Source organism: Gossypium raimondii, chromosome 12 (assembly GCF_025698545.1).
Source record: "Gossypium raimondii isolate GPD5lz chromosome 12, ASM2569854v1, whole genome shotgun sequence".
In the NCBI taxonomy this organism is placed as follows: Eukaryota; Viridiplantae; Streptophyta; class Magnoliopsida; order Malvales; family Malvaceae; genus Gossypium; species Gossypium raimondii.
This window is the reverse complement of record NC_068576.1, coordinates 50,416,844-50,443,215: the sequence shown is the minus strand read 5'-3', so window position 1 is coordinate 50,443,215 and position 26,372 is coordinate 50,416,844. Positions and strand designations below refer to the sequence as shown.

Below are 26,372 nucleotides of genomic sequence, written 5' to 3'. Positions count from 1 at the left end.
AATTTTAATTTCATGTATAAAAATTAAAAGTAAAAGTCCTCAATCTTTTAAAAATAAAAGTAATTAAGCTCCTCCTTTTTTTTGGCACTTAATTGAGCACTTGAGCTTTCAAAGTATATCAAAAAGGCCCTCAAACTTCTTCAAAAAAAAGTAATTAATCCCCTCCTTTTTTATTCACTCAATTGAGTACTTGAACTTTTAAAATACATCAAAATACCCTCAAAAATTTTCAAAAAGCAATTAAGCCCTGCTCTTATTAAAACTAGAAAAAAATTACAAAAACAATAAATTTGATAAAATTATTAAATTTAAAATTTATTAAAATTAGAATTTTTATAAAATTATAAAATTTTATAAAAATCATTAAAAATTAATGACTTCTAGTTTTTTCAATTAAAGTCATCACGTGTTGCAACACAAACATGACATGTGACGAAAAAAGATAAACAATATAAAAATCAATAAAAGTTATAGAAAATTATAAAATGCTTCTTTTGATGCGGAAATTTTTATAAAATTTTTATGAAATTTATATTTCTTTACATTTTGTATAATTTTCTTACAATTTTATAAAATTTTATAATTTTTTCTAATTTTTAATAAGAGCAGGGCTTAATTGCTTATTTGAAAAATTGAGGGCTTTTAGATTGTTAAGCCTTAATTTTATATATATATGTCAATATGGTTTTATAATATATAATAATGACCCTTTTACTTCTAAGATTCTCATAGCAGTTAAAAATAAATATATCATATATTTAAGTTAAATGAAAAATAAAAAATAATTATTAATAATAAAACCTAAAAAATATAAAAGAAGAAAACCATTATCATCTATTTACTCCTAAAACATGAAAATTATAACGTAATAACTAACTTAATTAAACATATGCTACAAATAATATATTTTTTTAAAATTTTGTTATGATAATAAATTTAGATGGAGAGGTATTTATAAAAAAAAAACTGAAAGTGACAATAAAATAATTAGAAATTTATTACAAAAGTAATTTTGAGTATAATTAATTACCATTCTTTCTAAAATATCAAACACAACATAACTTTGGGTTACTAAAATCAGAAAGATTTCGTGAATGAGTGATTAAGAGGGTATATTAATAAAAGAAAAGAAAAATCTAATAACAAATATCAACATTACGAACAAAGATAAAACACTATATCAAAATTAAAATACTATTTATCATAACAATCACGTTATTAAATATTTTAACATTAAATTTCTAAAAGGGTTGTTGGTTTTGTTTTGAATTTTGAGAGAAAAAATATTAATTTTAATAGTAAATGATAATATCCTAATTTTTTTATTTAAAATAATAAATGATAATCTCATTGACTCGTTAAGAAGTTGGAAATATAAATAACATATACATTAATTACAAGTATAACTCAAAAACAAAAAGAACCCATCCAATTTCCATTACCCTTATAAAGAAAGTAGCCATTAAAGTTTACTCTAAACTCTTTAGGGTGGAAAAAGAAAAGAAAAAGAAAGTAAAATTGAATGTTGAATGCACGTTGTAGAAAAGCTAAAATCAGTTCCCGCAAGTATGTAGAACAAAATTAGATCTTATACCATACACAGTTCAAGATAAATGCATTTTTATACGTTTATACATTTTAATTCACACCATTAATAATTTATATTGTTTTTCTATGCCACATGGCAGCTTGTAATTGACTACTTTTTAGTAAATTAAAGAACACAAACAATAGATATTATGATGAGAAAAATGAAATAATTTATCATTTAATTCTTACAATAAATACTAGATTGTTGAAAGTTATAGAAACAAATACTATTGTTTTTGTGAAATATATAAAAATAACAAAATCGTCCATAAAATAATATAATTTATCCGTATTTTCATCTTTTAAATGGAGATTACTATCAAGCCCATGCAAGTCATTGTCTGATGATAATCACAAAGGAATACATTCATCATTCCCTGGTCAAACCTTCATTTCTCTAGCTCAATCCCTATAAATACATATACTGATAAAACCTGCAGAACCCAGAAATAACATATATATATATATATATTCAGAACAGGCCAAGCAAATTAGAATTGTTGTGTATATTGTGTTTGTTTTCTTCCAGTTTTCAGATTGTTTATAGCTATATCATATCTAGCTGGCGAAAATATTGTACTGGCTAATTGGGAATCGAGGAACATGGAGAAAATGAGTTCTGAGGATGGAGATCGTTACCACCATCGACATCATTACTCTGATACAGATGTTTTAGGGTCCGAGAAAGTGCCCCATAGTGGTCCATTGAGCGGACCATTAAACAAAAAGGTTGCAGCAGGGAAGAAAACTGCCCACTTTAACATTCCAGACTCCAGCTCTTCCAACGACGACCGTTACGTTGAGATCACCCTCGATGTTACTGCCGATTCGGTAGCGGTTCAGAGCGTAAAGGCTGCGAATGGTGGCGATTTGCAGGAAGATCCTGAGCTGAGTTTGCTGGCTAAAGGTCTGGAGAAGAAATCTAAGGTGGTGAGGAATGCTTCGGCCAAGATTAGGCAGGTGGGGCACGAACTCAAGCGCTTGACATCTTTCTCCAAGAAGCCTGCTCGGTTCGATCGGACTAAATCCGCAGCGGCTCATGCTCTCATGGGCCTCAAGTTCATTAGCAAGAATGAATGTGGACATGGATGGGAGGCTGTTGAGAAGCGGTTTGATGATATCACTGCTTCCAACAATGGAGTTTTGCCTCGTTACCGGTTCGGTGAATGCATAGGTATGCATATTGCTATCAACTTTTTTTGAGTATTGATGATATGCAAGTGTTTCAGTTCAGTGAGAATTTTTGAGTGAAAATCAATGGCAGGAATGGAGTCTAAGGAGTTTGCACTGCAGTTGTTCGATGCACTTGCTCGAAAACGAAACATTCATGGTGATGCCATCGATAAGGCTCATCTGAAAGAGTTTTGGGATCAGATCTCGAATCAAAGCTTCGATGCTCGCCTTCAAACTTTCTTCGACATGTAAAGTTGTTAATTATGGTTTCTTACATAAGTTCTTTATTTAGAGTTTGGTCTTAAATCAAATGATTCACACAAGAAAGAATGCAGGGTGGATAAAGATGCAGATGGAAGAATAACAGAACAAGAAGTCAAAGAAGTATGGCATATGAATCAATTGCTTGCGGCTATTAAAAGTAATATGTTGATAGATTTACCAAGAACCTGATATATTTCTGAAATGTTGATTTAACTTTTACAGATTATTAGTCTCAGTGCATCTGCAAACAGACTCTCAAATATCCAGAAACAAGCTGAGGAATATGCAGCTTTGATTATGGAAGAATTAGACCCAGACCGCCTGGGGTACATCATGGTAAATTTCAAAAGCTTCTTACAATTTTTGTTTGGTTTTTAGCTTCAATTCCATAACCAGAAATCTTATGTTCTAAACAGATAAACAACTTAGAAATGCTTCTGCTACAAGCACCAAACCAGTCAGTACGAGGCGAAAGCCGGAAATTGAGCCAAATGCTAAGCCAGAAGCTTAAGCCTACATATGACGGTAATCCAGTTAGGAGATTCTGCAGGAACACCAAGTATTTCTTGCAAGATAACTGGCAGAGAGCTTGGGTGACGGTTTTATGGATTGCAGTTATGTGTGGGTTGTTTGCATACAAATACATCGAATATCAAAGGAGGGAAGATGTATTTAAAGTACTGGGGAATTGTGTTTGCTTTGCCAAAGGTGCAGCTGAGACAATTAAACTGAACATGGCACTGATACTGCTACCGGTATGTCGTAACACCCTCACCTGGTTAAGAAACAAGACGAAACTAGGCGTTGTCGTTCCCTTCGATGACAACCTCAACTTCCACAAGGTAACAAAGAACATGTCTTTATAAGCTAAGTTGAGCTATGAAGTTTGTTTTGATTGCTCTCAACATATTGCAGGTTATAGCAGTGGGGGTTGCATTTGGGGTTGCCATACATGGGATTGCCCATTTAGCATGTGATTTCCCTCGCCTGCTTCATGCCACTCCAGATGAATATGTACCAATGGAACAATATTTTGGTGAACAAGCCAAAAGTTACTGGCATTTTGTGGAGCACGTTGAAGGAATAACTGGGGTACTAATGGTGATTTTAATGGCCATTGCATTCACGCTAGCGGCACCGTGTTTCAGGCGGGGTCGGATCAACCTCCCAAAGCATCTAAAGAAACTAAGTGGCTTCAATGCCTTCTGGTACTCCCACCATCTGTTTGTCATTGTTTACACTCTCCTTATTGTACATGGAATTAAGCTCTTCTTGACCAAGAAATGGTACAAGAAAACGGTAAGCAATGATCAAAATCCCCAAACATCCCTGTTAAGGTAATTGATATTAATTTATCCAAAACTAATTTCATTTTTATTGGAAATGGACAGACTTGGATGTACTTGGCAGTTCCAATTATCCTTTATTCATGTGAAAGATTGACAAGGCTGCTTAGGTCAAGCATCAAGGCTGTTACAATACAAAAGGTAAGCAATCTATCATGATTACATATGATCAAACTCAGGTTTAACCCAAGGTGGCATTCAACAACTTTGCGGGTTCGAATTGGGGATTCCTAATATGTCGTAGAAAATTTACAGGTTGCTGTTTATCCTGGAAATGTATTGGCACTTCAAATGTCAAGGCCCCATGGATTTAGATACAAAAGTGGACAATACATGTTTGTCAACTGTGCTGCAGTGTCTCCATTTGAATGGTACGTAATTTGCCTTGGCCTTCAAAACAGAACATATCCAGTAACTAATGACCATTATTTGTCTGATCTTCATTAACGTGACATTGATTTGTCATATGAGAAACAGGCACCCCTTTTCTATTACTTCAGCTCCCGGGGATGACTATCTGAGTGTGCATATTAGGACACTTGGTGACTGGACTCGACAACTCAGGACAGTGTTTTCGGAGGTATGTTTCAACAACCATCTTGGAACATATTGTCAATGGCTGTCGCCTGTCAGGGATTTATGTTCAACTAACATTGTGCTTCCAGGTGTGTCAACAACCTACTAATGGAAAAAGTGGCCTCCTTAGAGCCGACTGCGTGCATGGAACTAACATCCCAGAGTAAGTCATTCAACTTGGCAATTTGATTTTATATCAACAAAAACATGGCCAACACAACAGTAACCCCAAAAAATAAAGAATAAAATAGAATAAACGGAAGAACGTGATGTAAGGCATGTCTGAAAGAGTCAACGTTAATATGGATCTTTAGGCTTAAACAATTTGGGGTTAATGCTGCAAACGTGAAAAGCATTATTTAGGTCAAACAAACCTTGTTAATTTAATCAGATTGAGTAGGAGTTGTTCTATACAACTCCTTTTTTTGCTCCGTTTAGAGAATCATGACACCTAACTTGTGATTGTTTTCAAATAATTTTACTCTGTTTTTTTACGACACATATTAATGCTTGTCAATGGCTGAAGAAAAGCAAGCAAATCCTAGCAATTAATCAGAAATGAGATTTGACAATCTCTTGTTTGATAGAATAAAAGATAATTGATGAAAGTAGTGTATGATAATAATTCACCTTACCCCCATCACAACTAATCTGGCCCCACTCCATTTCATAATTGCACTTATTTGACAGCATATATGGACCCTTATTATCTTTTCTGATTAGCACAAAGGATAGTTTAATAAGGAAGTCGATGATCAATTCAAGATTTTTATTTAAAACCCAAACTTTAATTTTATAATCTTAATTAGTTTATCTTTTTTTACTATGGAATGGTGTTTAATGTTCATGCTCACTGACATTGGCTGCTTTAGAAATCTCTCTCTCTCTCTTTTTCTGTCATTTCTCCTTGACATGTGATGCCATATGCCATATGAAATCAGAAATGACTTCTATATTTCATTAGTTCTCTCTCTCTCTCTCTTTTTATTAAATATCTGTCGGCTATAAGCAAGAAGACAAGAAACTCAGCATCAAGATCATAAAAGAGAATATAAATTTCAGCTATAGGCTTCTAGCTAGGCCATTGAAACTTGGATTTTCCTAAGAAAGCTAAAGACAACAATTTCAAAACTCTGACTAATGAACTAATAATCATTTGTTTGGTAATGAAGAAAAAAATTGGTAACATGGTGTCTGTCTGCTTTAAAGCAATGGAAACTGGAAAGTGGAATCAAAATGTCATTTTCTGCGCTTGGTGGTTGTGAATTTCACGTGACAAGTAATATGCTAAGAAAGAGAATGTAATACACTTCAATGTGATTGATGATTTTGAACAGTTTCCCAAGAGTGTTAATCGATGGACCATATGGAGCACCGGCACAAGACTACAAGAAATACGAAGTGGTTTTGTTGGTGGGTTTGGGGATTGGAGCAACCCCCATGATTAGCATTGTGAAGGACATAGTGAATAACATCAGGGCCATGGAAGAAGAGGAAGAAGAAGAGAAAAGTTGTGGTATAGATGAAGGAAACGGGGTTAATAAAACGAATTCCACATCACCAAATTCAAAAAGGAAAGAAAACTTCAAGACAAGGAGGGCATACTTTTATTGGGTGACGAGGGAACAAGGTTCCTTCGATTGGTTCAAAGGGATAATGAATGAAGTGGCTGAAATGGACCATAACCATGTAATCGAGCTTCATAATTACTGCACAAGTGTGTATGAAGAAGGCGATGCTCGCTCAGCTCTCATTACTATGCTTCAATCACTCAATCATGCTAAAAATGGGGTCGACATCGTCTCTGGTACGAGAGTAAAATCCCACTTCGCCAAGCCTAATTGGCGCAGTGTCTACAAGCATATTGCTGTCAATCACAACAACTCTCGAGTGGGTACGTTCACCCACCACTACCCTTTCCTTTGTTTTCTTTTTCATACACTTAGATGTAATCCTACATTAGACCTAATTAAAAATGCTTACATCAATGGCTATAAGCCTATAACTTAACATGGAATTAATTAACATGCTTTTACATGTAATAATTGATAAAGTTAAAAGAGTTAGGGAAGAAATCACCATGCTTTTAAAAGATCTCCTCTAACTGTTAACTTTAGAGACTCCATTATCTTCTATATTTTTATTTAGCTGCTTTATTCATTAAAGCAATGTTTTGCTACCTCTTTTGTCCCTTGTCTAAAAAGCAATAAAAGATATATACCTTTTGAAAATGAACAAAAGATATACTTTGCAAAAGGTTACTATTAGCAACTGTGTTGCCATTGCTTGTTACAACTATGATATTAATATCTACTATGATTTTTCATAAATATAAATATTTATTTAACAAATAAACATTTTCACATTTATAATAATTAATAACTTAATTTATATTTTATTTAAAAAAGCTTGATTTATATATTTTTATATTATTAATATGTAAATTAATGCTTTATTAGTGTATAGAACCATATGATGCAATCTCAACAAAATTTTGTGAAAATATATAAAGTTAACATAGTTTTTTTGAAGGTAAAGTTAACATTGTTTTTAACAAATGAATATCACGTGATTTGTTGATATATTAAAAAATACATTGCTTCTTACATTCGCATGGGATTTTAGTGCTTTTCATGATAAAGATAAACAACACAACCAAGTATCGGACAATAATGTTGCGGAATGTTATTGGCAGGGGTTTTTTATTGTGGGGCACCGGCGCTGACAAAAGAGCTTCGCCAGCTAGCTTCAGATTTCTCCCACAAGACGTCCACCAAGTTTGATTTCCATAAAGAGAACTTTTAATCCCATGCCAGGGTCCCGGATAAGGAGAACCTAAAAAAGAAATGCTTTGGAGCTAACCAGACTCTAGAGACAGTTACAAGCACCTTCATCCCACTGTGTCTCTCAATTGTACAAAGATCTTGGACCCGTCCATTTACAAATTGCTTTTCTTCTTTGTAATCTTGCATCCAAGTTTTCTAATCCAATAAATTCAAAATTTTCGCATTTTCATACTATTCTTTTTCAATATAAAAATAGTTTTTTCTTTTCTGTTGAAAACAATTGAGGGCAAACAAACGATAGTGCGTTGGTTGATTGAGATTTAAAAAGAGATTCTGGTGTTTGATGAGAGGAAAGCACGTAAGCGTGAGTGCGTAACCCATAGTCATGCTTTGCACATCAAGACACCTTTTATTTGTGTTTTCGTTTTAGCCTCTGGAAACTGGGCCTGATTAGTTGGCTTGATGTCACGCCTTGATCAGCAGCCTGATTGGGCTGGAAAGGGATTGGAGGTTTCTTCATTGACATGTTGGCAACATCTAAGATTCTGTTGCTGTTGTTGCCGGGAGAGCCTTGCTTTGATTTTAACTGTCTTGGCAACTCCAGCCTCTCTAGTATCCTTGTCGTGTTTATATCGAGCTGCTTGCTGTTGTCCGGTGAGGATAAAAGTATAACCGATTGATCTGACTTGGGTTTGGTGGGAGAATACTTGACCGGAATTTCATTGGCAACTAGCCGCTCCCATTCTTCAGCAATTGAAGTTGGTTTTTTGCGTTCTTCAGCTGTTTGATCTAGCTGTGACATCTCATCGAATACTACCATGACACCGACTGATGAAATTGGTCGTGCATTCACTTCGGTTGAGTCAGGGTTGGTTGGGTTTGGTTCACATGTTGCATCATTCCGTTTAGGAGCTACACACCTAGAATATTCACGTCATCAATGAAACAAAATATCAGAAATCATTCAACATTCAGTCATTCACCCTTCAATCTCACTCAATGCTGAATTGTAATACCTAAACTTTTTTGTTTTTCTTTTAAATAAATGCCATACACATTTTGAAACAAAAATACAAATGAATACTCCTCATACTTTTATCCGGTACTCAACCAGGTCCGGATAACATAAGTGATGAGTTGAGAAAGCTTAGATATATAGTTACGAAAATAAAGGAATTAGTTCATGTTATGGTGTTAATAAAAAAATCAATTATCCGAATAATGCAATAATAACAGCAATTTGCAACACAAACATACTAAAAAATTAACAAATTTTGTATTTCAAGCAACACTCTAGGCAGAAAGCTGATCTAAAACAAGATCTTTGCTGAAAATGAGGCAATATTATGAAATCTTCTAGTATCCATGTAATGTAAAACCCACCTCGTTTTCCTTGCAAACAAAATTATACTAACATAAGGCATTATTCTTTCTAAAATTTATGATCTGAATGTTCACAGAAAAGATCTTTAACCACTATTAGGCCTTGATAATTACTCGCCATCTACTCTGAAGTTGTTAGAAATCTTCAAGGAATAAAGTGGGGGAGAAAAAGAAAAGAGAAAGAGAAAAGATCTTGAGTCATAAAATGGGGAAAACAAATGCATGCATATTGGACTGTTTCTAAGCATGTTAAGACAGAGAGTGTTAGATACGAATATATTCAAATTTTTTCGAAGTATTTTCTTATATTAAGATTCTTTGGAGGGTCATACCACTATCCAAATATGCACCAGGTGAATATGAGTACTTCAAAAAATTAAACAGTCGGAACAACCTAGATTTTTATGACCACATATATGGGCAGTTCGAAGCAGATGCGAGTGAGATTACCCAAATTGTAAGCTTTCCTTTACAAGCAAGTTAAGTTTTTGATGGAAACCTCTATCATATAGGACTGGATTGTAGTCTCTAGATTCCAACTGCCAAAGAGTCAAAAATCACAAAATTGGAGCAAAATATGAACATGCCAGTAATCAAATACTAACTTGGCAAAAGTAAGAACAACATAGAGTGTGTGAGTGCAGTTGTATCCCATGATACATCGAAAGTATTTACAGCTTCCATACCAAATCCAAGTGGCACGACTTGATATTCATACATAATATTTTAACTATAGTTGCTGAGATTCGGGAGTGAGTATTATGGAGCTTGAACAACAAAGAACATTGGCTCTGAACAAACGTGAAATTAAACAAATAAAAGAACGGGGACAGAAGAAAAACGTCAAAGGAAAACTTTTTACCTTGGATAAGGAGGACTGAATGGAAATCTCAATCTCCTTAGGCACTGAGTGAGCAACAAATCGATTGACATCAGAAAAAGGCAAGACTTCCTCTGATCCTGCAAGGCGCTGAAAGTTTTAAAAAATCAAACAAAATAGTTACCAGCTGAGCTTAACTCTGTTCGCAAGAAGCAAAAAGTTATTAGGAGGATTACTGGATTACAATGAAGATACTGGACTACAAATATTATTTAGAAATGAACAGAGAGAACATCAACTAATAATGAAGTAGATTAATGTGCACCCTGAGAAGCATTGGTCCATTATCTGAAGGTTGAAGAATATAATAGCAATTGAATGTCGCCTCCCTCATAGTTTCTAAATTGCAATTTGAAGAGCATATCAAGCCTTGATCCATTAAATGTAGAGCACTGCAAAGCCCTTTGAAAACTGAAAAATTGTATTTGGATCAGGAAAATGAAATAATAAAAAGGTTGAAAAGAAAGGAAGAACAGTTTACATTAAAATTCTTTCTCACAATTGTATATAACAAGAACTTCTAATGGTATTAAAACTCGAGGTAAGTTTGCAATTAAGGCAAAGTCAGAAATCACAGAAAAACCAACTCACTAAACATTTACATTGCAGAATGATAGCAAACAAAAGGACTTCCACGCACCTTGAGCATTCAATTCTAGCTGATCCATTTCATCTGAAGCAGCTTCTATCTCTGGAGAAGCTGATGGAGTTACAAAATAGGGATTTCCAAATATAAGTCCTGTGTAGAATTCCAATAAAGGAGAATATGAACCAAGGCATCGTATAAATAAAATACTAGCAGCATTTTCTTCAAGCTCCTATATTTCAGGGAAATTGCCTGGACCAGCAGTTTAAATTATCTAATAACCAAGAATCCTTTTAAAAGATGCAATAACTGCAAGATATCCACAAAGATGACAAAAAGAACTTCATACTGAGATTTACCCTCACTCAAAGACCCTAAGTTGGTTCTGTCTATTATATTGAAGTTGACAGGTGAAGAAGCCTGTTGGAGTTTCACAGAGCTCTGAAAAGAGGGCATAAATAGGATAGCGTTTTCTCCAACCTTCACAGAATTTTGAATCACATCAAAAGCCCCAAGTTCATGACCAGAGACTTGACAAGAAGGCCTTTCAATCCTAGTTTTTTCTGAATTGCCCAATGGAACACCATGGCACCTGCATGTCTATAGGTAGTGGATCGAAGGATTGTTATTCTGCTTGCTAAAGGGTTGAATTAAGATACATGTTGAGTACCTTACAAGGGTTGAATCCATCAATTATATGATTGACAGAAGCAGATAAATTGCAGGATATCTGCTTCACTGAACCTGCAAGGTTACTATTAAAGATAAAATGAGCTTGTAATGGCTCTTCCATGTCGTCCCTTAGATCTTGTAGCCATCGTTTCACCAAGCCATGAAATACTTTGATCTCTGTCAAAGTTGATAAAATATTAAATCAAAGGTTTACGTATTTATACGATAATCTAGTGTCTCAGTTGGCTTAACCTACTAAACATCTGATGTAGCTTGAAATTGTTAACAATAGTACACAATTGTTTTGTAATCAGGGTTCAAGCACAGAATGCAAAATAGCTCAACAACAATGATAGTGCCTGGAACGAAATCCTCAATCAGTTTTAAGGATTTCAATATTTCTGTGAAACCTGGTCAAGACTTTGAAAGACGCATTTGCCTCCAACTCAAGCTTCAATCTCATCACAGCAAGCATAATGGTGATTCATGACACTTACGAAGATAGAAGTCCCATATTTTGTTTTAATTTGAATCTGTTATCATAAATGCTAAAGACTTGTTGAACTCTAAAGCTGCTCATAAATGTTAAAACTTAAAACACCTTGAAATTTAGAGCCGATTTTCTAAATGACATGCAGGGGAAGAGTGTAACCTGGAAGGCAGCACCGAAAGGAGCAGTTATCAAGATCGGATATACATCTGGAAAAGGTGCTGATATTCGCCCTTATATCACTAAGATGGTTTGATCTTTGCTCAAGCAAAATGAACTCGACAGAAACACACTTATCTGCAGCATCCTGGCCAGAAAACCGAGGTTGAAAGTGATTTCAACAAAACCAAAGGGATACAAATCCCAACTGTGGTAATATATTGCTCACCGTAAGAGTTTCTTTCAAGGCAGAGTCTATAGTTTCAGGTAAACATGAACTCAACACAATAACTTTTCGCACGATATCTCTTCCTCCCCACGAATATAGAACTTGATCACTCAAAACACTTGCAAGTTTCATATCTGCTAAACATAATCTAAGGAAAAATCAGCAAACACAAACAAAATTATACTTGATTTAAAACGAATAAATAAATAACATGTAACATTGATTTCGATATATTGCTTTCATAAAAGTGAAATTTCGAAACTTATAGTTTTTAAATCTTGAAAATTGTTGTTACATTTATATCAAAACCTAATAAATTTTTCATTTCACTTCCAGTTTTCTAACCAAAGCATCTTGAGAGAGAGAGAGAGAGAGACCGTAGCAAGAGATAGATCCAGACTCATTGATCACAGGGGAAAACGAATCGGTGGGCAAACTATTAACAGCATGGTGAAAATCACGAAGACTATAGTCTCCTCTCGGACCATACGCCACCTTTAGCTGTTGACAATGCATCAGATTTAAGTCGAAATTGAAAAACACATCTCATCCATTGGAATCTCCGATTAAATCAAAACGAGTTACCTCATCGGAAGAAGAAATGCGGTTTTTGATGACGTAGCACAAACCGATTCTATCTCTGAGAGAATCTAATTTATTCCTCCAATTCGATGAAATAGTGTAGAAATTAGCCATCTGTAACAGTGACTGCAAAAATCGCAACTAAATTTCTTAATTGATCGATTCAATTTAAAGCAAATTCCGATTTTCAGGTTGTGCGATCGGTTACCTGCTTTATGTCTCTAAGCAATGGAGGCGAGAGGCTTCGTAGATCCAGCAAAAAACAAACGAGAACCATTAACTTTTCTTATGCTTCGGTTCTTCTTTCAGTTGATTTTCGGAGCTATGGTTTGGCGCGGAATAGCTTGACAAAATGTCGATTTTGAAATTTTATTTTATATAGAGGATAAAATATTTCTATTTCACCGCCTGAATTTTATTGGTTTTAAAAATATGGCTCTCTCTTTTTTCTTTTTTCTTTTTTCTTTTTTCTTTTTGTACGCATTTCCCCTCTTTTTTCAGTTGTTTAAAAAACACTCTAACAATATAACTTATTTACCAAATATGAGATGATATTTTTATCAAAACTCTTTTCATTTTACATAAACTTTATATTTTTTTACATAATTATTTTCTTTTCGAATATATAATTTTTTCTTAAAAAAGTCATTATTCAACACAATGCCATTTCAAACAAATCAAGATTTAGAGACATTAATTATGACTCTAAATACAAGAGAAAATTAATACTATACATAGACTAAAAGGCAGATTCCCAAGAAATAACTTTCTTTTCTACAAAGTGAAACATGAAATCACTCAAATAATTAAGCACTTTTTAAATCACAGGTTGCAATTTTTCACCTCATGCAGTAGAAAAACCATGTACTTAAAACACCATGTTTCCAAGGCTTTTACTGGATATGAATTTTTGAAAAGTTAGCCATATTTGTTCCCCGAACGGAGATCAATCTTCTTACAATCTTATCTATCAGTAGTTTGTCAGTCTCAAAGACGGCGCCACCAATGCTCACCACACCAGGGTTCTGGCTATTCATCACAGAGAACGCAATGGCCGGCTCATAACCAGCGTTCATGCAAAAATGGAGCAGGCCCCTGGGAAACAAGAACACATCTCCTTCATTGATTAAGGACTCAAAGAGATTATTGTTGGTGTCAATGAAACCTGCAAGAACGATGCCTTTGCGAACAAAGAATAACTCAGAGGCTCTGGGGTGAGAATGAGGCATTACCATGCCATCCAGATCGAGGTCGGTTCGAGCAATGGATAGGCCGAGGGTGTTCAGGCCTGGGAAATCTGCAGCAGTGACTATATTTACTGAGGAATGAAGAAAGTTGTCTGTATCTCCAGCATCTTTTAGATTTGATGTCGTGAAATCTGCAGAACTGATGCTTGAAGGGTTCTTGCAAGGGAAACCGTTTATGAACACCATTCGTGTAACTGTCGTGTTGGTCGGACAAGCATCCTGAAGATTATCATTATCTGCCAGGCAAATGCTGATGGAAGTACTGCATAAGATGATGATGAATAAAACAAGAGTTGGATTCATACTTGGTTTTCTATTCTGTTTTTCTCTCTTTTATGAAACTATGGATGTCAGCTTGTTTTATTGGCAGTGTTTGTATATATAATAACATTTAGAGGTTGGAAGAACTGAAAGGTATTCATTTAGGCTTGGAGTTCACTACTGGGTTTCATGTGGATTTCATTTCAAGAAGTCCGTTGCTTTAAAGAAAAGATTATCTATGCTTCAAATACTAGGATGGGTCTTCTTTTGCTGATAATTCCCTTCAATCTTTCATGAAAACAACAGCAAACTCTGGCATGGACCCAATATTTTCAACTTGTCTACACATGATTCAGATGTTAATTGACTCTGCAACTTTTCTTTGCCATAACGGGAAAGGAAAAAGAGTCTACAGGTTAGCCTTAGGCCGAAGGTCTTAACCTTTGCCTTCTTAGTGCAACTAGCAGAAGCAACATGACATGAGTCTAATTATAATTTGCGGGCACTGGTAGTGAAACAATTTTAATAAGGTGTGCAGTCAATTCTGGGAGCACTATATCTAAACACTTATGGCGTTACTAAGTCTTGGTGTCCTAAACTTTAAGCTAAACCTTAATGCTTACTCTTCTATGTCCTTTATTCCTTCTGTTTTTGACAGTTTCTTAATCATGGTAACTTAGAGGCCATGCTGTCAGGGTTTAAGCCATTCAAGTCAAACCTGGCCCCATGAAATGGAAACTAATTATAGAACCGTCATGATGCCTTGATCGCCCAATGTCATTTGGAGGTCTTGTTTAAATTTATTCTGATTTGAATTCGAATATATTTCGGTTTTATGTTGAGTAGGTATTATTTAAGACTTGCGATTGTACTACTAAATAAAAACCATCCACATGCTCTTATGTGTTAACATGGACAATTGCAGTGAAACATCGATGATAAAAAGACCATATATCGCAAAACAGCTACTGGAACATCGCATTGTAATGGTGGAAATCTTTACACATATTGCAGACTTTCAAATCAAACATTGCTAGTACCTGTTAACCAGGCATTCCAGCAAGCTTGATAGTGTTAACAGATAATGGACCATAGCAATGATGTTGAAACGAAAGTGGCGTTGATTTACAGGAAAGGGAAAAAAAAGCGACTAAGTTATGGTATACGTGGATCATACTTAGAGGTCTCCACCGTCATGGCTTGTTAACACCTTTTTGACAGCATTCCATCACAGTGAAGCATCTATTAGCTTTTAGCCTTTCCACCACTATCAATCTCCAGGAACAATAAACTGAATGTCTAATACCATGCCAAAAAGTGATACAGTTAAAGAGAAAGGGATCTTCATTTCTGAAAATTTTTTTTGAAACATAAATATCAATCTCTAAACCAAAAAGAAAGAAATCACAATTTTCCCGGGGAAAAGAACCAACACTCAAAACAGAGCAAAAAACAAACTAAGAACTCTGGAAACGGTGTCCTTCCATTTTAACTCTATTGGCAATTTCCATTATCGGTACAAATGCCTGGCTTCTCAGATTCCACACGATCTTTGATTGAGGATTCCTTTGAATCAGAGAGAACTTCGGAAACAAACTTTATCAAAGAGCAGAGTCCACCCAAGAAATTATGATCAATAACACCTTTACCTTCCACAACATGAGCGAAATCTATGAGTTTAATTTCAGGAACTGAAGCACTTCCCTTTGAAACAGATTCCTTATCAAAGAAGATGAGAAGTGAACATGAATGAAAATGGTAAATCGTTTGATCCTCAAACCATGCTTTCAGCTCCAATAATTGTTCCAAAATCCCCGCTGATCCACCATATATGCTAGGAGCAAACGAACAATCAGAGTTCTCATTACCAATGGAAGAATTTGATGAAACAAATCTTCTCAGAATGGATCTGACATTATAAACTGTAAAACTCTGGACTTCCTTCCTTCCTGGTCTCCAGTATCCTGATTCCTTTCCCTCATATAGCTGCAAACCAGCTATTCTAAAGCCTAGGGACACAGTGGTGGTTCTTCTATCCTTCTCAAGGCACTTCTGGATGTAGTTGTCAGATGCTTCAGGGTACCATGTTCTGGAACCAATCTTAACATCCATGATGGATGGATTGCGATGACTTGAAACTATATCTTGCAAAACAAGGTGATGGAGCAAGCCAGATCCGTTTGATGCTTCCAAAAGTTGACTGCCATAGCAAACAGGAAAATATTTGCGGATGTGGTCTGGAACCCGTGTATCAGAAGAAAAAGATTCATAGAAAGCCAACTCCTTGTTACCACGTCCATCACCCTGGAGAGGCTTGTAGAAACGTCCTGAATCATCTACGAGGGGGCCAAGTTTTCCATCAACGGCTAGGTGACCTGCAACCTGATGCTCTGGGACCTTAAGCATGTTGTAGAAACTAGAATGTGCAATCGACCTGATAACATAGATGAAATTTATTCTTCACTTAGTATTTCATTTACTCAATAAATTGAAAAACGACCATCAGAATGTCAACGGATTTGGTTCTTAAACAATTAGGAACCCAGTCCCCAAAGGTGCTTCAAGGATAGAACTTTTAGAAACCAACTCAAGAGATAAGGAGTTATTGTCATAAAAGGCATAGATAAAAGACATTTTCTTACATTTACAGATTGTAGATCATGCAAGTAGAAGACAGCTAAAATGGAATGAGCAGCAAACAACCTATCCCAACTCCTAAGAGAACACCGTCTCCTTCAAGTTATACAAACTGTTTAAAGCTCACTACTTATTTTATGCATATACAAAGTCTTAAACTTTTAAACTACAATAAGAACCATTAAAAGAGAAGCTTTATTCGCATGTTATACAAACACTCTTCAGCATCAGCCCCACTTAACCCAAAAAAAAAGTGCATAAAGAAATCAGATTAACTAAGGGATATTTGGCCAAAATTCAAGTTCAATTAAGCTAGTAATGAAGGCAGATTTCATCAAAGCAGTACCAATGCAATAGCATTGTTTTTAGGCGTTTTGTTTCTTTTGTGATGCTTATACCCATTCAATGTATTTAACAGCCCAAAATTCGAAGGAAAGAAATCAATAAAATATGGGCTACATATTTTAAGATCTAAAGCTAATCTCTCCAGAATCACATCGTTGTTCAAGAAATCCCAATCCTAGAATCTAACCGACTAATCGAAAACCTGGAGACCTTATCTAATGTCAACTACCAAGAATCGTTTGTGCCAACAAAAAGAAAAAAAAAAACAGAAAGAAATGAAAATCTGCAAAATTGAAAGAGATCACCAAAAAAAGAACTCACGGGTGGAGAGATGGAGGCCTTGGGAGGTTGAAATATGATAAGGACAAGTGTATATTAATTTTAAGTGAGTTGCATTTAAATCCAGGTTGAAAATAGGAGAGAGGGTCCGAGCGAGGCCGTTGTTTTGAAGTAATCCAGTGTATGAACGTGCAGGTAAGGCAGTTTAAAAAAAAACTTTAAAAGTTAAACAGTTAAATCTTTTATTTTGATTCCCAAGTTCCCTTCCTTTTTCAGCTGAAATAGTCCAGAAAGGTTGATTTGTTTTTGGTGAGGGGGGAACTAAATAAATAAAATTATTTAATAATAAGACAGACCACCAATTGACAAAACTATACTGTGTAGTGTCTCTTTATTTTTAATATTACAGACGCTAACTCAAGCATCTCCATCTCCATCCCCATCCACATTTCATCTTTGATATAACAATTAACTTCACATGATTTAAAATTTTATATAATATGAATATTAATATTGTTGAGGCAAGCTTATTTTAGGTATGTTGTGCAGCATCAATGGAAGTGGCTATTGTAATTAGCACTACGTCAGATATTTTGAAGCAATATATTTTGAGGATTTGATTGTATTAAGTAATAAGCTTTCTTAAATTATGTAAGATTAGATTGAGACTGCATTGAAAACATATCTCAAGTGATCCTATTTTATCTTGTGCTTTATTCTATTGTATATGTTATCTTAGCTACATTTTAATTGGAGGAATTTATTATACTAATATGTTAATATGTCTCAAATTTATATATATTTAAAGGATTGTAGTGAGAGTGCAAACAAATTCATTGGTTGTAAATAGGAAGAAAACTTTAAATAAATGATTTACAATTTTTTGGTACAAAATTGAAATGATTACTATAAGGTGAAATTAAAATAGTAGTTTGAATTAAGTCAAAATTGTAATAGCGAGGAGGAAATTTTTATATATAATTGATTTTTCAAAATTGACGTTTTGAATAAAAAAGTGTTTAACGTTTTAAAATTAATAATTATAAAATATCAAATTATTTGTATATAAAGTTTTATTTTAATAAATAAAAATTATTGATAATGATAATCTTATTTAAATAATATTTTTATTCTTTATTTATAGTTAAGCTATATTACTTATATAATAAATAGTTTATTAATTTATTAGATAAAAATAAATCTTATTTTTAAGTTAAAAATTACCAATTACCATTATTTTTAAAATTAGAAAGAAAGACATTATGTGAAAAATTTGGAAGTATAATAGAAAGATGGTAGAATAACAGCTTTTATTCTATTCTATTCAATCAAACAATTAAATTAATGATTATAACTCTATTACATTATATTTCTATTCTATTACAATGAACCAAATATAATGTAATTTTTTGGCACTCGATTTTACTATATAAGTTATTTTAGTATTTCATTTAATTTTTCACTTTTTAAATTTTTGAACATGTAATTTTTTTCAAATCAATCCAAAATGAATAAAAAGTTCATGTTTGTTAATTTCACGACGTAGCATACATATGAATTGTCACGTGAATGACATGTCAAGATATTTAATTAATTTTTAAATTTAAAAATATTATTTTTAGAAAATAAATTTTATACTTTTAAATAATTTTAATAATTTTAATTTTAAAAATAAATTTATAATTTTTTATTTTAGAAATCTTAAAATTAATTAAATCTTGACGTGCCATTTATGAAACAATTCACATGTCACGTCGATAAAATTAAAAAATTGTTTTCATCAATTTTAAAATAATTTGATAAAGACGTAAATCTAGAAATTTTATAAAGTTAGAAATGCGAAATAAATGGTTAAAAAAGGAAAAGTGGGAGTAGGCATAACCCAAACACCATTTCAGTCCAATTAAAAGTGCTAAACACATCTCATTGAAGCTTACTGGGAATCCAAAGGGCCCTAAATAAGTTTTTCGTGCAAATTAAATAATCCACAGTGGCGTGAATTTCAAGCGCAATGTAGGTCAAGGAACATGCCAAGCAGAGGCAAATGAATTGCTTTAATCCACTGTTAAACGCCACTCCACCTACCATAATTAAGCTTAATTGAACCCATAATCAACCCAATTAAGTACTTTTTTCGGTTGAAAGCCAAATAAGTAAATAAATGCTCTTCACAGACACCAAATTTTTCAATAACTTCTAATTACCATGTTCCACTTATAATTCGGGTTAGGTCGATTATTTAAATATGTTAAATTATATAATAAATATTTAGAGATTAAAATTTATTTTATATTTTTATATTTTTAAAATATTTTTTGTTTTTATTTTTAAGAATTTTTAATTTAAATTTTAATTTTCAAATTAGATATAATTTTATAAGATTTTAATAAAAAGTTTAACGATATTAATTATCTAGATTAATTAATAATATTATAAAAATATAAAGACTAAATTATATTATAAATTAATATATAAAGGTTAAATATAAAATTAGACCTAAGAGACCTAAAATGTAAAAAATAAATAAATATCTGCCACGTGTGGACAAAATGGAAGGTCCCTTTTATATGGAGTAATGTAGATTCCAATTCAGTGGCATGACGGTCAGTCGGTCATTGAAGAAGCAAAGCCCTACACCCGCCGGGAACACAGCGACTTGGTTTCTCGACAAGTGTCGGAACATGTCATCTCGGCCTTCGACACGTTTCATGGCCTCCCTCCTTTTACTACTCTTCTATTCCTTGGCCGATTCTTTTGCAGATCTGCCGTCACAGTTTCAAGCCCAACAAGAGTTGACCGACATCAACAAGTCAGCTATTTTACCAACTTGTCCTTGCCGTCGAGCTGCCACTCTCCTAGAAATGGTACAAACCCTCGCCGTCTCCTCCTATATCTGTTGTCATAAGCTAGTCAATGTCTATCTACTTGTAGAGGAGAGGCCGCTTGATGAATGCGTGCTTTGAATTTGATACTTCAAATTTATTCCCATTATGAACATAAATTCTGCCTTACAATTTTAAAGCATATGATTGATATTTGAACATAATCCTTATAGTTGAAGGAGCTATAGTTACTGTCAGAATCTTCTTTTAGGCACGTCTGAATTTACTATTTTATCTGGGTTCCATGATCTATTAAGCATTTCGAGAATCAAGCCTTTTTGAATATATGTCCATCCTAGATACTTTAACCCAAAAAAATGAACTAACAAAATATAGGGGAAGTCATGAAAAACTGAGCATACCAATGTTAGAAACGTATTCATATCGAACACTTGGACCTTAGTCCAAGAAACATAGATCATGATCATATGTGCTATGCTTTTTTTCCTCTTCAGTCACATTCTTTTATAGGAGATATTTTCCCCTTTTACCTAACATCTGTAAAACAGGTGAAAAACTATAAAAAAAATCTGGGATATGTTTTGTCAGAAAGTTATGGACCTTATGATTCATTCTCGTAGCCTTGCACCCAGGTATTGAAACATCACAAGCAAATGCAAGGCATTGTGGGTCTGCTTTATTTCCTAACCTTATTTTTATGGACATTTCACTCATGCTTTTGTCAGGACAGTAAAAATGGCAATAAATGTCCGAAAAACATTACTGAAGCTTCACAAAGTAGACATGGGTTGACTTTTTTGGATGCTGATTTCTTTAACGATATAAAGGTGATGAATTTTAGCATTATGACTTCATTTCAGATAATCCTGCTTGAAGTGGGTATGCTTTATCTAATATTATCATCTTTAATTTGATTAATTCTTTCAGGTTCTTGAGATTGCAAAGGGTGCAAAAGAGTTCAATATTCCTATAATAAGAACCAACAGGAAGTTAGTTGCTTCTATTAATGGAGGGCTGCATAACCCTTCTCCTCTGGTTTTTAACCCCGAGTGGAGCAAGGAGCAATCACAAGGCAAGGCCAGCAGGTTTAATCATCCTTCAGCCTTCGGCATTCAAAGGCCAATTAATGAAGAAGATATAGCCTTTATGAGTGTGAGTCAATTGATATAGCCTTTATAAAATAAAACAAATGGCTTTGACCTGATTATTGTATGCGACTTTCCGAGTCTTTATTATCAGGTTCTCGAACTAGGAGAACTCATAAAGAAAAAGCAGATTACTTCCGAGGAGCTTACAGGAATTTTTCTTAAGAGATTGAGAAGGTAGAAATAAAAAATCCGGTTATGTTTATGCATTTATAATGTCTAATACCCTTTTTGTCCCTCAAACACATTGATTCTTTATTGCTAAAATACCAGATACAATCCTGTACTTGAATCTGTAGTTACTTATACTGAAGATTTAGCTTACCAGCAAGCGAAAGAAGCTGACAAGTTGCTCTCTCAAGGAGTGCATTTAGGTACCTTTTAAACAACTTGCTGCACTATAGATTATCACCTTCGGCCATAATGTTAAAAACTTTTTGTCAGAATAAATTTGCTGCAATTTTCTACTTCTTTCGCTCACAATTTGTTCTTGTTCAGGTTACATAATTTTATCCAACTTTTTAGAATGGTGACAAATGCTTGCCTGCTTAACGAAGTTAAAAAAAATAGCTCTTTTTGTATTAGTTTATTGTCAATTTTTTTATTGGTTTGAGAGTTATATATTACTTGGTATTTTAGGACCTCTACATGGCATCCCTTATGGATTGAAGGATATAATCTCAGTACCTCTCTACAAGACAACTTGGGTTTCAACAACTTTCAAAAATCAAGTGCTTAATATTGACGCATGGGTGTATAAGAGGTATTATGCATCACTGAAACTGAAATCATTGTGATCTCATGGAAAGTTTTTATAGTTAGATGACATTATTCACTCTTATGAATTGTCAATGCAGGTTAAAATCTGCAGGGGCAGTTCTTGTTGCAAAGCTTGTTACTGGATCACTGGCATATGATGACATCTGGTTCGGTGGTGGACTAGGAACCCTTGGAACATTGAGGAATTCTCTACGGGCTCATCAGCTGGGCCTGCTGCCTGCACCTCAGCTGGTATTTTTTATTTTAAGTTCAATTTATCATACATGTCCTCCAGTATTTATCCTAAACATGTAATAAGCCATAGTATTTTTAGGTCTAACAATCTTTTTCATGATCAAACATGTTGATCTAGTATTGAACCTAAACCAGATGCACATTACTTCGTCTAAGAAATTAAATTTTCATTACAGGTATGATTCCATTTGCAATTGGTTCAGAAACAGCCGGTTCCATTACTTATCCTGCATCTCGGTGTGGTGTGACAACATTGCGGCCAACTTTTGGTTCAGTCGGACGAACTGGTGTGATGAGCCTATCAGAAAGCTTGGTAATACCATTAGGGAGAGGAATCTTCTTTGACTGAAAGTATTTAATTATCCAGCCCCCATTTTTGCTCCAGCCTCTGGGTGTGATGTTCCAATAACTTTCTATGCTCTCCTTTTAACAGGACAGCTTGGTCCATTCTGTCGAAATGCTGCTGATTGTGCAGTTATTCTAGATGCCATCCGAGGGAAAGATCCAGATGATCTTTCTTCAGGAGACATTCCCTTTGGTGACCCATTCTCTGTTGATATCACAAAGCTTACGGTTGGTTATCTTGACGATGCTGACATGGAGGTTAGATTTCATAAACATCTGGCTAAAGCTTGAGTTTGTTATGCAACCGCAACAGATGCACAATAATAAATAAATAAAAACAACATATGTCAGAATTGGTATGAATTAATTGATTGAACTGAAATATTATATCTTTTTCTCTTAGAGATAACTTTGATATAAAGTAACTATCGAAGTAACTCTTAAGGTCTGACTTTTTTCTAAAACCAGGTTGTTCATGTGCTTGAATCAAAAGGTATTAAGGTGGTTCCTTTCAAACTGAATTACACTGTCGATTCTGTTCAAGGCATCCTAAATTTCACGATGGATGTTGACATGTTAGCACATTTTGATGAATGGCAACGATCTGGGAAGGATGATGATTATGAAGCTCAAGATCAATGGCCTGTTGAGTTACGTCGTGCACGTGTAGTTTCAGCTGTAGATTATTTGCAGGTCTGTTTTATACTATCTAATTATTGGTTGATATTATAGTTTGGATGAAATCATATAACTTTTGAAAACATTTTCTAATGAGCTATTAGAAGACACTTCTTTTACTTTCAATTTTTGAGTAGGAAAACCGAAAACAGTCTTCAAAGATATGGAGATTTAGGATGTGGAACATCAGCAGGAATGCATGGAAATCGGGGATTTAGGTCTAAAAGTAACCCTCTGGTCATTTAGCACTGGAGTGGATAGCGCTTAATCCGAAATCTAGAGAGAAAAGATAGATTCATTTTTCATTTTTTCTCGTGATGTTTTTTCCCCTCTATTTTCACTATTTTTATAATGTTCCACAGGCACAAAGAGCTCGTGGAAAGTTAATCCAAGAAGTGAAAGAAAACTTCAATATTGATGCATTCATTGGAAATGCAACGGATTGGGAGCGAGTATGCGTGGGAAATCTCGTAGGTTTGCCAGTAATTGTTGTTCCAACTGGGTTCAAAAACATACCCAATCCACCTCCAACTGGTACTCGGAGACGAACCACAGTCAACACGGGCATATATGCTCCTCCTAACCATGATCACATCGTAAGTTTCCGGATTCGTGATCCACGGACTTGATCCACTTTTAGTTCTAATGTGGATTGTAACATACAGTGGATATAGAAAGTAACTATAATCATCAGAAATCTCAGAATGCAGCTGTGTTGTGTCTCATTTTATTCCTCCCATTTTCTCACTGCAGGCATTAGCCTTAGCAATGGCTTACCAGTCTGCAACAAATCATCATAAGCAGCGGCCCCCCATAGATGATCTGGGACCAAACGGCACAATACCCAATCCCCCTACCGTTCCCATCCCTCCTAGACGCTTGCATATGTAACAGAGTTTGTAAGAAACCTTTTAGTGCCTTACAATTGTCAAAGCCTGCTCCAGACTGTAACCTGTACCTAAGAACAATATCATCATTCAAAATGGCAAGATTTGATGGATACCCCGTTTAGGTTTTTTTTTCCTTCTTGTTTCTTTCGTCATATCACGATTCTGTTTAACATCTGATTCAGTAGGCAAGCGTAAGTTGATGTATTGAGAGTTTGAAACTTCAGTTTTCAGCTGGAAGTTTTGCAGGTTTAATCCATCTTATTACTTACCCCAGAACTTCATTCCCTTCTTTAGGTCTAATAATTGGTATAATAATAACAATAGATAATTGAGTATTTTACCGTGTTTACCTTATACACATCTGATTTAACTAAAATATTGGGAATAAATACGCAGCATATTTTGTATTATGTTCAAATGTTTAGTGTGGATATAAGTGTTAAAACTTTTTAATGTTAATTTATGTTTTAGAGTTGATTTCAAAATACTTAGCTTTTGTTGGGTTATTGTAAGTAACCAATAGTTATTACTAAAAAAACTAATGAAAGAATAGGGCAAAATACAAGAAAAAGTCTTTTTTTTTTAATTTATCGAAATGGGCTCAGTATTTTATTATTTACCGGGATGGTCCATTTTCCTCGAAAGCGAGTCCACATCAGCGCAATGTCAGGGGATGTGGCAGAAAAACGCGTCCCTAAGGGCACACTTTGTTTACGTGGACATAAATCGTTCCCTCAAGGGCGCGTTTTGTTGCCACGTAAGAGCTCCTTTAGGGACGCGTTTTGCCCGCGCGTGAACAGTAGCAATGGCTACTTTTTTTACTGTTGGTGACCCCCCCAACGGTCAAAAAAAAACTATAAAAACTCCCCCAACCTTCATTTCTTTTCACAACTAAATCCTTTCTCTCAATTTCTCTCTAATATTTTCTCAAATTCCTCTCAAATTCCTATTTAAAAGAGCTTCAAATTTTTAATTATTTTTAAAATAGTTTTAAAATTTATTTTTTTGAATTCTTTTTTTAAATCGTAAATTTTTTTACCAATTTAGCAATGGCCGGGGAATTGATTCATTTTGATGACAAGCATATATCCGTGGAACAAATTAAAATGGTAAGTGTTAAATTTAATTTTTAAATATTATTTAGGATTTTTTATTTATGCAATTTTAAATAATTATTATTTTATTATTTGTTATAAAAGTCTGTAGATCGGATATTGCAATGTTATATCCGCAATATGCATGGTCCTCCATCACCGTTGGTAGAGAATTACCTGCAGGAGGCGGGTTTTTGGCACGTGGCGACGGTAGGCCGGGGATGCAAGTTGAACCCGAAACTCATCAGTGCGTTGATTGAGAGATGGAGACCTGAGACGCGCACATTCCATCTTCCATGTGGAGAGTGCACTATCACTTTGGAAGATGTCAATTTGCAATTGGAGTTGCCAGTCGACGGGTACGCAGTCACCGGGTTTGTTCAATCTGGTGATTGGGGAGCGGTATGCTACGAGCTGTTGGGCGCTATTTCGGAGAATATTAACGAAGGTTGAATCAAGATGGGCTGATTACGAGACACATTTCCGGATCCGGATGATGATTTAACTGAAATAGAAAGAATCAGATATGCTCGGGCATACATTCTTCAGATAATTGGAGGTTATCTGATGCCAGACTTGTCACAGAACCTAGTGCATCTAAGATGGCTGCTGAAACTCGTTGATTTTCGAGTAGCTGGTGAATTTAGCTGTGGGTCTGTCGTGTTGGCAACATTGTACCGGGAGATGTGCGGGGCGACGCGACCGAATAAAGCGAAAATCAGAGGTTGCTTGTCACTACTGCAGTCATGGGCATGGTTTTGCTTTCCATTTTTACGTCCTCAAGTGGACCACCTGTATACATTCCCATTTATAACGAGGTAAATTTTATATTAGAGTTTACAATTATTACGTAGATTTAAAATTTAATCGAATGCTAA

At 34.5% G+C, this 26,372-nt stretch overlaps 5 protein-coding genes across 7 annotated transcripts; 2 read left to right on the top strand and 3 right to left on the bottom strand.

The window, feature by feature from the left end:
* Positions 1 to 1,987: 1,987 nt before the first annotated feature.
* On the top strand, positions 1,988 to 7,958 carry LOC105764853 (respiratory burst oxidase homolog protein C). The gene is made up of 12 exons (XM_012583632.2): positions 1,988 to 2,764; positions 2,855 to 3,011; positions 3,099 to 3,147; positions 3,250 to 3,363; positions 3,444 to 3,869; positions 3,943 to 4,326; positions 4,419 to 4,514; positions 4,629 to 4,744; positions 4,851 to 4,953; positions 5,039 to 5,112; positions 6,287 to 6,843; positions 7,645 to 7,958. The coding sequence occupies exons 1-12, from the start codon at positions 2,194 to 2,196 to the stop codon at positions 7,752 to 7,754; spliced, it is 2,757 nt and encodes a 918-aa protein (XP_012439086.1). The 5' UTR covers positions 1,988 to 2,193; the 3' UTR covers positions 7,755 to 7,958.
* On the bottom strand, positions 7,940 to 13,194 carry LOC105764854 (uncharacterized). Its single transcript, XM_012583634.2, has 12 exons — positions 12,925 to 13,194; positions 12,720 to 12,842; positions 12,512 to 12,635; positions 12,135 to 12,268; positions 11,909 to 12,053; positions 11,255 to 11,433; positions 10,944 to 11,184; positions 10,639 to 10,737; positions 10,264 to 10,409; positions 9,981 to 10,088; positions 9,569 to 9,657; positions 7,940 to 8,655 (listed from the first exon to the last, which is right to left on the bottom strand). The coding sequence occupies exons 1-12, from the start codon at positions 12,991 to 12,993 to the stop codon at positions 8,145 to 8,147; spliced, it is 1,968 nt and encodes a 655-aa protein (XP_012439088.1). The 5' UTR covers positions 12,994 to 13,194; the 3' UTR covers positions 7,940 to 8,144.
* Positions 13,195 to 13,364: 170 nt separating this feature from the next.
* LOC105764855 (germin-like protein subfamily 3 member 4) lies at positions 13,365 to 14,426 on the bottom strand. The gene has a single exon (XM_012583638.2). It carries the CDS (start codon positions 14,264 to 14,266, stop codon positions 13,610 to 13,612), a length of 657 nt encoding a protein of 218 aa, XP_012439092.1. The 5' UTR covers positions 14,267 to 14,426; the 3' UTR covers positions 13,365 to 13,609.
* Positions 14,427 to 15,550: 1,124 nt separating this feature from the next.
* LOC105764851 (inositol polyphosphate multikinase alpha) lies at positions 15,551 to 17,681 on the bottom strand. 3 transcript variants are annotated; one of them, XM_012583631.2, is made up of 2 exons: positions 17,528 to 17,681; positions 15,551 to 16,658 (listed from the first exon to the last, which is right to left on the bottom strand). In XM_012583631.2, exon 2 carries the CDS (start codon positions 16,628 to 16,630, stop codon positions 15,719 to 15,721), a length of 912 nt encoding a protein of 303 aa, XP_012439085.1. In that variant the 5' UTR covers positions 16,631 to 16,658; positions 17,528 to 17,681; the 3' UTR covers positions 15,551 to 15,718. The 3 variants fall into 3 exon arrangements, with proteins under 3 accessions (XP_012439085.1, XP_012439084.1, XP_012439083.1); XM_012583630.2 differs by lacking the exon at positions 17,528 to 17,681 and adding an exon at positions 16,867 to 17,505; XM_012583629.2 differs by lacking the exon at positions 17,528 to 17,681 and adding an exon at positions 17,208 to 17,505.
* A 2,370-nt stretch (positions 17,682 to 20,051) lies between these two features.
* LOC105762248 (uncharacterized) lies at positions 20,052 to 24,676 on the top strand. The gene is given in 13 exon segments (XM_052625476.1): positions 20,052 to 20,349; positions 21,054 to 21,155; positions 21,256 to 21,480; positions 21,568 to 21,650; positions 21,747 to 21,847; positions 22,113 to 22,236; positions 22,331 to 22,407; positions 22,410 to 22,484; positions 22,664 to 22,800; positions 22,926 to 23,090; positions 23,301 to 23,525; positions 23,873 to 24,106; positions 24,264 to 24,676. Coding segments are annotated over 13 exon segments (1,953 nt in total). The 5' UTR covers positions 20,052 to 20,082; the 3' UTR covers positions 24,402 to 24,676.
* The last annotated feature ends 1,696 nt before the right edge of the window (positions 24,677 to 26,372 follow it).